The sequence below is a fragment of the Geotrypetes seraphini genome, chromosome 9 (assembly GCF_902459505.1).
Source record: "Geotrypetes seraphini chromosome 9, aGeoSer1.1, whole genome shotgun sequence".
NCBI classification, from domain to species: Eukaryota; Metazoa; Chordata; class Amphibia; order Gymnophiona; family Dermophiidae; genus Geotrypetes; species Geotrypetes seraphini.
The window spans coordinates 100,111,270-100,127,490 of NC_047092.1; the positions used below are offsets into that span (position 1 = coordinate 100,111,270).

General features: G+C 43.5%; 1 protein-coding gene across 4 annotated transcripts in view; it reads right to left on the bottom strand.

The window, feature by feature from the left end:
- Positions 1-16,221, bottom strand: part of PSAT1 (phosphoserine aminotransferase 1) — a 501,906-nt gene that overhangs the window by 174,198 nt on the left and 311,487 nt on the right. For all 4 annotated transcript variants that reach the window (XM_033958496.1, XM_033958494.1, XM_033958495.1 and 1 more), the window contains one exon: positions 8,832-9,001. In XM_033958496.1, the coding sequence (XP_033814387.1) occupies positions 8,832-9,001 (170 nt within the window). The remainder of the gene's footprint in view (positions 1-8,831; positions 9,002-16,221) is intronic.

Genomic DNA, 16,221 nt, shown 5'->3' on the forward strand with positions numbered 1-16,221 from the left:
ACATCCTCTACCTCCCCTGCCCTGCTACATTGACTAAACAACTACAAACAATCCAAAATACAGCTCTGAGACTCATCTACTCATTGAGAAAACACGACCATATTACAGAAGCATACATCAACTCACATTGGCTACCAATCCAAGAAAGAATACTATTTAAATTCTATTGTATGTTATTTAAAGCCTTAAACGGAGACAGCCCAACCTACCTGAACAACCGCCTCATCCAAACCACCTCAATCAGACAGAGAAAAACACACACCCCTCAATCAAAGAAGTAAAACGTAAAAAAATATACGATGGCCTCCTGGCCACTCAAGCAGCTAAACTAGATAACCAAATCTCCAGTCTACTGATAACGAACCCAGACTACAAGACGTTCAGAAAAGAAATAAAAACTATACTCTTCAAGAAATTCCTGAAACAGCCATTACTTTAGAAAAGAAATAAAAACAATCTTCAAGAAATTCCTGAAACAGCCCTAACTTCAAACTTACCATACTTCCCCCCTCCCTCTTCCTGCCACACAGAAACTACATAACCTACTCTTTACTTCTCTAGAAAGGACAAATGTTCTTCCATTGTAACCCTCCATCTTTTAATCACTTTTGTAACCCGCCTTGAACTGCAAGGTAATGGCAGAATAGAAATCTCTAATGTAATGTAAATTTAGGGTGCGTCTTATGGTCAGATGCGTCTTATGGAGTGAAAAATACGGTACCTCACAATCTCACAGCTTTCTCATATAAAGCCTGTTAGAATATCAGGAATACTCACTGAAAACAGATCTGTACCACAGAACTTCTTAGAATTCTAAGACAAGAGATCACTCTTAAGGCTTTAGACCTTCAGTTCTCAAATGAACATTTAGCTTTAAAAAAAATAGTTTCAGAGTCTCCAAGCTTCACACAACTGTGTATATGGATTAAAGTCTCAGCAGATCAGTAATCAGAAAAGACTGCAGGAATGAACTCCAGCACTGTGGCAGAAAACCAGCTGAATGCTACATAGAGGTGCATTTTCTATAAGACATCTAAGTCTAATTTGGACGTTTTGGAAAAACCATCCAGAAATCCAGTACAGAAAATGTCCATTCTCAAAACAGCCAGACATTTTAGTCCTTAAATACGTCTATCTTTTGTAATCATTTAAAAAAATAAAAATATCCACATGAAAAACACACAAAAACAAGTTTTGCTGACGTACCCAGCTATTTTGTCCGATTGCTGAAGGGAAATGCCCATCAGCTGAGCCGGTTTCTGGGATTCCTGCTGGCTCAGCTGATGGGGATTCCCCCTGCCACAACCAGCTGAACTGGTAGGTAGATTCCTTTCTCTCTCCCTCCCTTATAGGCACCAAACCCCTCCAGTACACCTCCAAACTAACCTAATAAAAAAGAGCTGCTGAGCCCTACAGCCCTCCCCTCAACATCACTGTAACCCTAACATCCCCCAACATCTCTTGATACCCCCACCAACATTCCGAGAACCCCTGAAAACCCCCCAACATTTGCGATTTTGAGCCAATAAGGGCCTTAGGCCCCTCCCACTGCATACCAAGATGCATTGGAAGGGGGAAGGCCCGTCATTCTGAGCATGCGGCCCTATAAGCAGGAGGGAGTGGGCTTTCCTCCTGCCGATTTGTCATCCAAAGGTATTGGGGTGTCGAGGGATGTCGGGGGGGGGGGTCCAGAGATATCAGGGGTCTAGGAATGTGGGGATATGGGAGATTTCGTGGGGTCCAGGGATCTTGACGGAGGGTGTCCACGGATGTAGGGGGATGTAGGGGGATGTCGGGGAGTCCAGGGATTCAAGGGGCTATAGCGCTCAGCACTTTTTTATTTGATTAGTTAGGAGGTATACAGGAGGGGATCGTGACTGTGAGGGAGGGAGGGAGGGAGGGAGAGAGGAATCTCCCTTCCAGTTCAGCTGATCCTGGCAGGGGGAATCCCCATCAGCTGAGCCAGCAGAAATCCCCGAAACCAGCTCAGCTGATGGGGGATTCCCCTGCCGCGATCAGCTGATAGCAAGCCCTCAATGTACTAAGAATATAAGAACATAAGTTGCCTCCGCTGAGGCAGACCAGAGGTCCATCTCGCCCAGCAGTCCGCTCCCGCGGCGGCCCATCAGGCCCATTGCCTGAGCAGTGGTCCCAGACTATCCCTAAAACTACCTCTACTCCTATCTGTACCCCTCAATTCCTTTATCCTCTAGGAACCTAGCCAAACCTTCTTTGAAGCCTTGTAACGTGCTCCGGCCTATCACAGCCTCCGGAAGCGCATTCCATGTATCCACCACCCTCTGGGTGAAAAAGAACTTTCTGGCATTTGTCCTAAACCTGTCACCTTTTAATTTCTCCGAGTGTCCCTTGTACTTGTGGTTCCCCATAATCTGAAAAATCTGTCCCTGTCTACCCTTTCTATACCCTTCAGGATCTTGAAGGTTTCTATCATGTCTCCTCTAAGTCTCCACTTTTCCAGGGAAAACAGCCCCAGCTTTTTCAGTCTGTCAGTATATGAGAGGTTTTCCATACCCTTTATCAGTTTAGTTGCTCTTCTCTGGACTCCCTCTGTTTTTCCCCATCTTTGGGTGGTGAGAGAGGATCAGTGACCACTGGGGGAATAAGAGGAGATCATGCCTTAATCCCTCCAGTGGTTATCTGGTCAGTTTGGGCAGCTTTGGGGCACTTAGACGCAACTAAAACAGATCTAACTGCCAGCATCTAAATTCTGTGTACGATGACCTGGGAAATTTTTTTTGCTGCAATATGTCTAGGTCTAAGGCAGGAGTCCCAGCATACGTGACGGCTACAGGAAGTTGCAAGTCAGCTGATGTCGATGCTGGAGCCTCTCTTCCTGCCCAGTGTGCGAGATCATGTACAAGACCGCGGCTGCAAAATGCAGGTACTGCTGGACAAGGGGAAGAAGGAAGGGAGAAGGGGTACTGCTGTACAAGGGGAGCAGAGAAGAGAAAAGGGGTACTGCTGGGCAAGGGGAGCAGGGAAGGGAGAAGGGGTACTGCTAGACAAGGGGGAGGTAAAAGGAAGGGAGAAGAGGTGCTGCTGGACCTGGAAGAAAGGGAAGGAAAGGAAAGGTGCTACACACTGGAGGGGTGAAATGGTGCATGGGGAGAAAGCATGTTGGGTTGGGGTGTGGGAAGGAGGGATGCCACTGAGGGAAGAGGCAAGGACAGAGAGAGAAAGCGTACAGGAGGCAGAAAGTGTTGGATGGGGAGGACAGAAGGAGGGAAAGAGAAATGTTATACTGGGGAAGGGGGAGAGGGTAGAGAGTGGAAAGTTGGACTCATGGAGGGAGAGAGAGATGTTGTTTTGTTGAGGGAAGGAGGACCAGAGAAGCATGCAGGAAGAAGAGAGAAAAAAAATGGACTGGTGGAAAGAAGGGAGAAATGTTGGACTGGGAGGGGGTCCAGAAAGGAGGAAGGGAAGGAAGATGGACTGCAGGGGGCAGAAAGGAGGAAGGGAAAGAGAAATGTTACACTCTGGGAGGGAAGCAGAGTGATATGAGACCATGGAAATAGGGAGGGTTGGTAAGAAATGGAAAAGTAGATTTTGAGAAGAAAACAGAAAAATTGAAAAATTGAATGTTAAGTTAATGCCAAAGATGGATGCAAACTAGAATAAAACACAAAAGACCCCCCCCCCCTCTCATCAATACGGGGCAAGTTTCTCAAATAATATCATCATATAACATTTAAAGGCTTTTAAATATTTAAATGTGCTCTTCAGCAAGGTGCCACAGCAGCGGTACAATGTCGCTGGAAAGGTGCTTGAATTTTAATCATAACACATTGCATGGAGCAAGGATTCTCGCTTCTACTGGAGTGGCAAATGTTATGGCTCTATAAAAGCTGTTTAGCAGTAGACCACTTATCTGAAAAGGTCAGTTCACGGCTCCAACACAGTCTGTGTTTGCTACACTACATCAGGAAGCCGGAAGGATAAGCTTTTTATATTGATTTTATTTGCAGTGTGCAATGCCTAAGAAGAACAAAAACTTGCTCATAGTTAAGAAACAAAATTCATTATAAATTTATAACAACCATGTATCTAAAAACATTGTTTTAGTCTGGCTGCCAGGCAGGTTACCTGAGACCTTTGGTCTACACACTGGATGTTGAAAAAAGATGCCGTGGGGAACAGCACCAAACAGAGGCTGCAAAAAAGAAGCAGCACAGCTGACGTCAGTAACCACAGACTGTTGGAGCCATGAACTGACCTTTTCAGATAAGTGGTCTACTGCTAAACAGCTTTTATAGAGCCATAACATTTGCCACTCCAGTAGAAGCGAGAATCCTTGCTCCATGCAATGTGTTATGATTAAAATTCAAGCACCTTTCCAGCGACATTGTACCGCTGCTGTGGCATCTTGCTGAAGAGCTTATGAGCACATTTAAATATTTAAAAGCCTTTAAATGTTATATGATGATATTATTTGAGAAACTTGTCCCGTATTGATGAGAGGGGGGGGGGTCTTTTGTGTTTTATTCTAGTTTGCATCCATCTTTGGTATTAACTTAACATTCAATTTTTCAATTTTTTAGTTTTCTTCTCAAAATCTACTTTTCCATTTCTTACCTACCCTCCCTATTTCCATGGTCTCATATCACTCTCCTTCCCTCCCAGAGTGTAACATTTCTCTTTCCCTTCCTCCTTTCTGCCCCCTGCAGTCCATCTTCCTTCCCTTCCTCCTTTCTGGTCCCCCTCCCAGTCCAACATTTCTCCCTTCTTTCCACCAGTCCATTTTTTTTCTCTCTTCTTCCTGCATGCTTCTCTGGTCCTCCTTCCCTCAACAAAACAACATCTCTCTCTCCCTCCATGAGTCCAACTTTCCACTCTCTACCCTCTCCCCCTTCCCCAGTATAACATTTCTCTTTCTCTCCTTCTCTCCTCCCCATCCAACACTTTCTGCCTCCTGTACGCTTTCTCTCTCTGTCCTTGCCTCTTCCCTCAGAGGCATCCCTCCTTCCCACACCCCAACCCAACATGCTTTCTCCCCATGCACCATTTGAGTTTGAGACCACTGCCCTAGAGGAAATGAGGGGCAGGGGAGATATGATTGGTATTAACTTAGATATGAAAGGTATTAACTTAGAACAAAATCTTTTCCAGAGAAAGGAAAATGGTAAAACCAAAGGGCATAATTTGAGGTTGAGGGGTGGTAGACTCAAGAGTAATGTTAAGAAATTCTTCTTTACGGACAGGGTGGTCGATGCATGGAATGTGCTCCCGAGGAAGGTTGTGGAGAGGAAAACGGTGACAGAGTTCAACACAGAGGATCTCTAATCAGAATATAATAGATATATATTGAAGGACCTAAGGACAGTACTGGGTAGATTTGCACAGTCTGTATCCTGGATATGGACATTCAGTTGAGGATGGGTTGGGGAGTGCTTCTATGGCTGGGATGGTTTAGATCAGTGGTTCCCAAACTTTTTTGCCCCCTTTCCAGAAAAAATATTACTTAGCGCCCCCTGGAAATTATTTTTTTTTAAATTTTAATAGCAATTAATAGGAAATATATATGTATTAATGTTTCTACCTTTTTCGTAAAATATAGTAAAGAAAGGTGTAAATTAGAAACATTGAACTTTGAAATTATGAAACTATTTATTGAACTCAGATAGAATGTAATACAAAAAAAGTTAAAACATTCGAAATCATCTTAATGAGAAGGATGAACCTGGTGCGCTGCTACCAATTTAGTAATCCTCGGCTCTATTTTCGTCAGCAGTAATCTTAAATCACCGCGATTAACTATTTGCAATTGGTTTCTTTTTTTTGTTAATAAATTGGTTACCGCACTGAACCCACGTTCCACTAAATATGATGAAGGAAATGCAATTAAGAACTTTTGAATTACAGCCCATATTTCAGGATAAGCTGTAGAGATCTCCTTTTGCAGCCAGAATTTTTGGTAGCCGCTTTTGAATTTAAATTTCAATTCATCATTTGTAGTTACTTCCATCAGTTCTTCTTGTAACTGTGGAAATTCTTCTGTGTTTACACTTGAAAAAGGATCCAAAATCCAATCAGGTATGTTCATATTCAAAATATCATCAAATCATTGATTAAAATCTGAATGGAGAGCATCTAAGTGCTCACAATAAGAAAGTATGTCTTCATCTTTATTTTCTGCTCCTGATAAATTTGGGAACTGGCTGAATTCCTCTCGTCCAAAGTTTCATTTGTACAGAAGTTTTGTCACAAATGCAGAAATAACAGATTTTGTTTTTATTAAATTCACTTCATCACCTTGAAGCTGAAGATTGCTTTCATTAAATTTTTGAAACAAGTCTATCAAGTAAGCAATGTCACTTTTGGATTGAATTAAATTGGATCGTAAAGCATCATTTTTATCTTTCAAGAACTCCAGCACCGAGTTAAACAGTTTATAAAACCTATTTAAACAGGCACCCTTTGACAACCAACGAACTTCTGTATAAAGCAGCAAACGATTAAATTCTTCATCGTTTTCAATGCAAAGCAGTTTAAATAATCTGTCATTCAATGATTTGCTTCTGATTATGTTGATAGCATTAATTACATATTGTAATGAATTATGTAGGCGTGCACTTAAATTTTTGGCAACTAGATGTTGACGATGGATGATACAGTGTACTGTGAATACATTCGGCACCTCCTTTTTTAAATATGCAAGAAAACCTCTGTAGCGCCCTACCATCGCTGGAGCACCATCTGTGGCTATTGATAAGATATTATTCAGAGGTATTTCTTTTTCTTTAAAAAACTCATCCAATGCATGAAATATTGATTCTCCTTTAGTATCAGTTTGCAAATATTTTGCAAATAATAATTCTTGGCAAATTTGTTCCTCCTTTGTGAACCGCAAGTATGCTAAAAGTAAAGCTTCATTTCCTAGCAAAGTTGACTCATCAAGCTGAATAGAAAACCGAGATGTTTTTAAATATCCACACAATAAATCTTCAAGATCTTGAGCCATTTCATCAATTCTTCTTTGCACTGTATTATTGCTCAATGAAATTTTCTTGATAATATCAGATGCTGGCTTGTGTAGCACAGTACGTATTACTTCACTTATAGCCGGTATAATTAGTTCTTCATCAATAGTATGAGGTTTTCCTGATTTGGCAATCATTAACAAAATATTGTAAGAAGCAAGCAAGCTATCGCCATCTTGTGTGGTTGCGGTTGAAAAAAGTTTTGCCAATGTCGGTTGTTTGATAAATTTTTCTTTTAGTGTTCTAAAATAAGATAAATCCTTATCTTTTTTATCATTGGTAATGTATTGTTTACAGGCGACTCAATAAAGCCATATTTCAAATATTCGATATTATATTGTCTACATTTTTTCTTTGGTTAAGCCATTATTATCTGTAGAAAAAATAAATCTTTTAACCCTTTGAACCCTATGGGCCGGTTTTCCGGCCTGCCTATCTGTCACCACTACCCGTGGGGCCGTTAAACAGGCCCAGTTCTACTGAATTCTGTGTGTAGGCGAGATGAAACTTTGCCTCCCCAAACAAAAATGAATTAATTTTTAAGTTGAACAAAAATAAAAAAATACTGAAAATCCAAATTTAATTTTTTTATTGCATTAGAAAATATTATATTTCGTTAAGAAAAATAAGGTAAATAAATATTATGCAAAAATAAAAAATAACGTAAATAAATCATAATTAAAAGTGAATTTTCCTAGCTTTTAATTCTACAAAATCTTTTACCAAATCTATGTCTAATTCAAGCCCGATTTTAGGCGGAGATGATTTTAGGCGTAGCTCCACTACTAGGCTCGGTTTTAGGCGTAGGCCCTACGCCTAAAACCGAGCCTTGTAGTGGAGCCGAAAAGGGAGGGAGGTCAGGGTTCAAAGGGTTAAGGGGGTATTTTTAATAATATTTTTTTAGTAATTTTTTGAAATATTTTTGTAAAAAACAAACTAAAATAAATACTGATGAAATAAATAAACATGATATTATTAATTGTAAAGTGCATATAATTATTACAAAATAAATAAATAATATACTCACCAATTATAGTCGCACTATTTGTTAGTTAACTTTAACTTTTCACAATATCATATCACAACAATCTAACCTTTGTTTGAGTTATATTACGCGTAATAATTATGGAGAAATCTCCTAATTCATAGCGTGCTCCAAAATCTGCTGGTAATACTGCCAGTAGCCACTGCCAGTAGCCAGTAACTACTGCTGCCGTTCCAGGCTTTGGCCTTGCGATCAACCAATCGCACGAGTGGCAGTTACTCGCAGCAATGCTCGTAGTGCTCACGTGTTTTGGAATGGCAATTCAGTGGCACCACATGAACAGTAGCAGTGCGCGATGGCACATACCTCAATGCAAGTAAGGGAGTATGCGGGAACCGAGCCAATGTCCAGTACGTTGTTCAAAGAAAAGTTAAGCGTTATGAGCGGAATACATAAATCTATTTTTCTAAATCTTCTCTTCTTTCTTTTATACTATCACCGCCCCCTTACAGTTATTCATCACCCCCGAAATGCACCTGTGGCCATCACCGCCCCCCTGAATCACTGCAGCGCCCAACAGGGGACGGTGGCGCCCATTTTGGGAATCACTGGTTTAGATAGAGCTTTGATGGAGACTCTAGTAGAAAGAACCTAAGCACACTACCGGGCAGAGATCTGGGTTTCTGGCCAGGAAATATTTAAGAAAAAGGATTATTTAAATTAAATGACTAAATTTATAGAGCATGTATGGTTGGGCAGACTAGAGGAACATTCGGGTCTTTATCTGCCATTATTTACTATGTTGCCTTCTAAATCTATTCAATTGATTTTATTGCTGGTATAAATACCTGAAACAAGGGGGAGTGTTGTACAAGGAGCCATTCCCTGCTTGGATTTTGTAGTCCATTACTGTTGGGCATTCTTTGAGTGCAAATCCCAGTAGGTCCTCACGGACAATCACCACAGTAACCCCAGCACAGCCAATGTTCTTCTGAGCACCAGCAAAAATTACTCCAAACTGGGGAAAGATCAAAATCACAGACTGATGAGCTATATAGTTAAATTTTTGAGCTTTAAGACCTCAAAGCAAAACAAATATATTTGATTACAAATTAAATTATTTATTATATTAAAAAACTATGTATGTGCTTAGAACCTCTAGTCAGTGGTGTAGCTAGGACTGAATGGACTCTGGAAGAAAAATGATTCTGGACCCCATAACATGTTTCCCAAGGTAGTGGGGACTGAAAGGGTCCCCTATAGAGCTACAGTCAGGAAGCAGTGAGGTGGAAGGTCCTGTGTAAATTGAGGAGTATCTGGGTACAATTTGTTTTGGTGGATATAAGGAACAGGAGTGTGCATGGGGCCAGGGTTTTAGTGTTTTAGATAGAGGGTATATGTAGGATGACTAGGGGGATACTTAAGACAGTAAGGGCTAGATGCACAAAAGATAGCGACTCAGTCGCTGTTGGCCGATTCTCTGATTCACCAACAGCAATCCGATGCACTATCAAGTTTGCATGCAAATGATTTTCACAGAAGTGCAAATCATTTGCTTGCAAACCCACTGATTCAATCGCTCAGTGAATGATTGACATGCCCTAACAGTAGTGACAGGGGAAGCAGCCTCCTGTCATTGCTGTTAGGGCTTCTGTATTTTTTTTATGGAACAGATGTGCATGAGTTAAATACATACCACCTGTCCCATTAAAAAGGAAAAGCCCCTCATGCCATGTCCTCTCATCCTGCACCCCCAACCGGCAACAAAATGGCAGGAGGGATACCCACTCACTCCATCCTGCCATGAAGACGCCCACTCCCCCTCCAGGCCCCCCTGCCTTAAAAGATTGGGAGCAGGAGGTACTGAAAACACCTCCTGCTCCTCCTTCCTCAATGATAACACTGGGCCATAGGCTCCTCCCTGGTGTATCATGTGATGCACGGGGAGGGGCCTAAGGCCCTTATTGGCTCAGACGCCTCAGGCCCCTCCCTTGGCTTGACTGCGCCGATCAGGGCCTTAGGCTCCTTCTCCTTGTATCCGGGATACAGGAAGGAACCTAAGGAAGGCCCTGATTGGCTCATATACCTCAGGCCCCTCCCTTGGGAGCCAATCAGGGATTTCTTTAGGAAGGAGCTTAAGGAAGTCCTTGATTGGTTGAGGCACCTCAGGCCCTGTCCCTTGGGAGGGGCCTGAGGCATCTGAGCCAATCATAGCCTTAGGCCCTTTCTATGCATCACATGATATACCAGGTAGGGGGCCTAAGGTCCAGTGTAGTCATCGAGGGAGGGGGAACAGGTGGTGTTTTCAGTACCTCCTGCTCCCGACTTTTAAGGTACGTGGCAGGGGGCATGGAGAGGGAGTGGGCATTCCCCCTGCTTTTTTTCAGGGGGGAGGGAGTGGGCATCCCTCCTGCCATTTTTGGGAGATTTGGGGAGTGCGATTGTGGGGGGGGGGAACTTATTTTTTTCTTTATGGGACAGATATTTTGCATGTATCATTTCTATATTTAACTTTTTTTTATTTTTAAATCTTTATTCATTTTTAAACCTTCAACAAGTAATTTAAATATACATTTAAATAACACTTATTAATCATACATATATTATATCATAATAAAATTCCTCCCTACCCCCTCCCTCCCATATAACATTTTCAGAAATAACTAAAATTTACACCCACCCTCCCCCCACCCTATACTTCAACAATTAAGGGGGAAAATAAATTATTAACTATAATCAATCCTTACAATAATTTGTTAATGGCTCCCAAACATTAATAAATCTTTTATATCGTCCCTGCTGAATAGCTAATATTCTCTCCATTTTAAAAATATGGCACAATGAATTCCACCAGAAATTAGAACTTAGTCTATCATAATTTTTCCAATTTCTCGTAATTTGTTGAATGGCAACTCCTGTCATTATGAGTAAAAGTTTATTGTTTTTAGAAGATATTTGACTCTCTTTCCTCACTGATGTGCCAAATAGTATCGTATTCTGGTTGGCCCAGGCGGGGTTTGAGCTGCCTGCACCCGTCCGTCCGGTAACCGATTTAAAGGTAGGGGGGATTGGGAGTGGGGATCATGGGGTCGGGTGGGGGTGTGTCGAGGGCAGGAGGGCCTGGGATCCTTCCTGCCCATATTTTAGAGGGGGTTAAGGAGTGTCACCGGGCCAGTAGGGCTTGGAATCCCTCCTGGCCCCATTGTAATTGGCGGGGGGGGGGGGGGGTTGGGGGATCGTTGGGGCAAGAGGGCTTGGGTTCCCTCTTGCCCCGATCCAGTCGGGGGTTCAGGGAGTCGCCGGGGCAGGAGGACTTGGGCTCCCTCCTGCCCTGATCGTTGTCAGGGGGGGAAGGGTGGATCGTGGCAGGGGAGATGAGCCATTTCTCCTGCCGCGATCATTGCTGTAGGCAGGTTGCTGGGGCCGCTGTAGGATCATTGCTATAAGCAGGTTGCTGGGGCCACTGAGCTGATCGCAGCAGACGTGATCAGCTCAGCGGCAACTTTTCGGCACTTATACCTGTTTTGACTTGGTCAAAGTCAAAACGTATAAGTGCCGACTAGGCAACCTGCCTAAAGTTTTGGTTATACCTGTTGTACGCCTAGGTCGGCCCACCTCCCGTCCACCGCCCACCTTTTCCCCTCCTCTAAAAATGCCTCTTTTCGCTCTATGCGTTTAGAGGCAGGGGAAAGGCCTAAGCTGGTTTTAGATACGTCTAAAACCAGATTTGATTATGGGTACTTGGACGATCAGGCTTTTTGATCTTCCAAGTACCCATTTAGGCCACTTTATAGACGTTTGGGGTTTTTTTTATTATGAGCCCCTTACTGTATATAGATTAGAAATAAAATCCCAGCCCCACCCTTCATAAATGCCCTAAAGATGAAAGGTAACATGTAGAACACAAAAAAATACCTAACTAAAAATGGTATATTAATGTAAACTATGTGTGGTATAGCTTGAAGATAAGGTTCCCAAAACTGTAGGAACGTTTTTTACATGCTTAAGAGTTATGCGAGCTTCCCAAACCTCTACGAGTAATAATTGATGGAGCTGATTTCTCCAATGCCAAAAATTTGGGGGGCTATCCTGCACCCAAGACTGCATATATGCCTTCTGGAATAGCAATCATTTCCCTGTCCCAAAGATCCCACAGCAAACAGCTTTCCCAAACAAGTCACCCACAGGTAAATTCTGAACTGGAGTGCCCCATAATTGACCTAAATATCAAAAAATATTGTTCCAAATAGATTGTATTTTAGGGCATTGCCAAAGGGAATGAGAGAATGTATTAGTTCCCTGAATCAAGCCAGCACGGAAGGCCTATACCTGAGCAAACTATGCCCTATGTATGATTCGATATGCACAATCTCTCCAAACAGAACCTGTTACGATTTTTGGCAGTCAGAGTATCACTTGGATAATATCTGTTGCCTGTATAGGCACACCCAGTTCTATGCTCCATTTTTGTAGTAACCCAGTATAAGAATGGGGCGGTAGGATATCCCAGAGCAGTTTGTGTAAATAAGAAACAGACAGCGAAAGTTCCTCATCTTGTTCAAATAATTTTTGCAATCTATCCCTAACCCCTATAGAAAGATCCATCCTGCTTAAAGCAGCCACATCATTTGTCAGTTGTATATAACCATACAGGTCCCCTGGTCCCATGGCTAATGTATTAGAGAGCACTGGAAAGGATTGGACGGCTCCATTCTCATTTAAAATCTGTTATAAACCGGATACCTTAGGCTCCCTAACTACGAAAAACAAGAGATGTCAGTACTGGCTCAAATTCAGCGTTCCCCTGTAAGGGCAACAAATCTGTGACTCTGGGATTATATTGCATTGACTTCATCAGATGACCCCAGGCCTACCACAGAGGACTCAATATAGAACTAGCATGTGCTTGAACAGGTGACTAGGCAAATGGAGCAAGTATACTAAGTTATATGGGTGGAAGGAAGAAGGCCCTCTCATAGGATAGAGGAGTATATGCTGTATCTTCAAAAACCCAGTCCCGTAAATGCCTAAGTAAGCAGGCCCAAACATGCAAGTGTAGATTACCATCCCATTCCTCCTCTACTGCCAGGGCCCACCAAGCTATCAAACTGCAGCTTCGGTTTCTTGCCTGCCCAACTTAATTTGGTAAGTTCTTTCTGCAAAGTACACCAGTCTCTACTGGCTAACCATAACAGAAGTAACTGAAAAGTATAAAGCCATAAAAACATAAGAATAAGAACATAAGAAATGCCTCTACTGGGTCAGACCATGAGGTCCATCGTGCCCAGCAGTCCGCTCACGCGGCGGCCCAACAGGTCCAGGACCTGTGCAGTAATCCTCTATCTATACCCCTCTATTCCCTTTTCCAGCAGAAAGTTGTCCAATTCCCTCTTGAACCCCAGTACCGTACTCTGCCCTATCACGCCCTCTGGAAGCGCATTCCAGGTGTCCACCACACGCTGGGTAAAGAAGAACTTCCTAGCATTCGTTCTGAATCTGTCCCCTTTCAACTTTTCCGAATGCCCTCTTGTTCTTTTATTTTTTGAAAGTGTGAAGAATCTGTCCCTCTCTACTCTCTCTATGCCCTTCATGATCTTGTAAGTCTCTATCATATCTCCTCTAAGTCTTCTCTTCTCCAGGGAAAAAAGTCCCAGCTTTTCCAATCTCTCAGCGTATGAAAGGTTTTCCATCCCTTTTATCAGACGTGTCGCTCTCCTCTGAACCCTCTCGAGAATAGCCTTACTGGGTCAGACCAATAGCCCATTCTCACAGTGACCAATCTGGCCAAAATACAAGGAGTAGCAATATCCCATGCTATCATCCAGGGCAAGCAGTGGCTTCCCCCATGTCTTTCTCAACAACATATGGACTTTTCCTCTAGGAAATTGTCCAAACCCTTCTTAAAACCAGCTACGCTATCCGTTCTTACCACAACCTCTGGCAATGCGTTCCAGAGCTTAACTATTTTCTAAGTGAAAAAAAATTTCCTACTATTTATTTTAAAAGTATTTCCCTGTAATTTTTGATGAAGTGAAAAATCGATCAACTTGAACCTGTTCTACTCCACTCAGGATTTTGTAGATTTCAATCATATCTCCCCTCAGCCGTCTCTTTTTCCAAGCTGAAGAACCCTAACTTTTTACATCTTTCCTCATATGAGAGGAGTTCCATCCCCTTTATCATCTTGGTCGCTCTTCTTTGAACCTTTTCTAGTGCCAATATATCTTTTTTGAGATAAGGAGACCAGAATTGAACGCAATACTCCAGATGAGGTTGCACCATGGCACAATACAGGGCATTAAAACATTCTTAATCCCTTTTTTAAAAATAATTCCTAGAATCCTGTTTGCATTTTTGGCCGCCGCCACACACTGGGTGGAATGTTTCATCGTATTGTCTACGAAAACACCCAGATCCTTTTCTTTGGTGCTAACCCCCTAGGTGGACCCTAGCATCCAATAACTGTGATTCGGGTTATTCTTCCCAATGTGCATCACTTTGCATTTGTCCACATTAAATTTCATCTGCCACTTGGACATCCAGTCTTCCAATTTCCTAAGCTCTGCCTGCAATTTTTCAGAGTCTGCATGTGTTTAAACAACTTTGAACAGTTTAGTGTCAAATGCAAATTTAATCACCTCACTCGTCCCAATTTCCAGATCATTTATAAATAAGTTAAATAACACCAGTCCCAATACAGACCCCTGCGGCACTCCACTGTTTACTCTCCTCCATTGAGAAAAATGACCATTTAACCCTACCCTCTGTTTTCTATCCGATAACCAATTCCTAATCCACAACTGAACTTTGCCACATATCCCATGACTTTTTAATTTTCTCAGGAGCCTCTCGTGAGGAAATTTATTAAAAGCTTTCTTAAAATCTAGATACACTACATCAACCAGTTCACTTTATCCACATGTTTATTCACATCTTCAAATCACATCACAAATTGATGAGGCAAGATCTCCCTCGGCTGAACCCATGCTGACTCCGTCTCATTAAATCATGTTTGCCTACATGTTTCACAATTTTATCCTATATAATAAAACGCTAGCCGCGCATGCGCACTCAGACCTGCGTGATCTGTGATCCCTGATCTGTGATCCGTAGGTCCGTGGTCAGAGTGCGTATGCAGCGGCCAGATCGGGAAAGCACAGCACAGACGGCGACTCCCCCCTCCCGCCCTCACTCACTACCAAAACCACCACCTCCTCCTTCTCGCTGGCTCACCTGCCTTTAAATGAAGAGAAAAGCGCTGCACCGCACTAACGCTGGCTTTGCTGTCCTCTGTCCACTGCGGCCCGCCCTCTCTGACTACTTCCTGTTTCCGCTAGGGTTGGCCGCAGTGGATAGAAGACGCCGAAGCCAGCGGCTGTAGCCGCCGATCTCCGTTCCTTCAGCAGGGGGGGGGGAGGAGGAGTGGGGGGTCTGGGAGAAGAGGGATCGCGGTTGCTCAGCGCCCCCACCAAGGAGCCCAGCAACTTTCTGCTGCCCGGGACCAGAGTCATTTGCCGCCCCCCCCTTCCCTTCCCGCGGGCCCGACTGGCGATTTAAGCAGCGTGTGCAGCAGTATTCACACGCTGCTTCGGGCCCTTCTACTGCCCTGATTTGCTCCAGTCGTTCCAGAGTAAATCAGTGCAGTAGAAGTACCCGAAGCAGCGTGTAAAGACTGCTGCACACGCTGCTTGAATCGCCATGTGTAGTCGTGCCTGTGGGAAGGGAAGGGGGGGTGACAAAGGACTTGGGATTGCGTTTGTAGTCGCGACTGCGGGAAGGGAAAGGGGGGTAGAGGAAACGCTATGCTGCTGCACAGGGAACTGGTGTGGGGGAGGGAAATGGAAGGGGGAGGGAATGCTGCTTTGGACAGACAAGACAGAGGGAGGAAGGGAGACAGAAAGACAAGAAGAAAGACACAGGGGCAGGTGCACAGGGAACTGGTGTGGGGGGAGGGAATGCTGCTTTGGACAGACAGACAGAGGGAGGAAGGGAGACAAAGAAAAGAAGAAAGACACAGGGGCAGGTGCACAGGGAACTGGTGTGGGGGGAGGGAAATGGAAGGGGAGGGAATGCTGCTTTGGACAGACAGACAGAGAGAGGAAGGGAGACAAAGAAAAGAAGAAAGACACAGGGGCAGGTGCACAGGGAACTGGTGTGGGGGAGGGAAATGGAGGGGGAGGGAATGCTGCTTCGGACAGACAGACAGAGGGAGGAAGGGAGACAGAAAGAAAAGAAGAA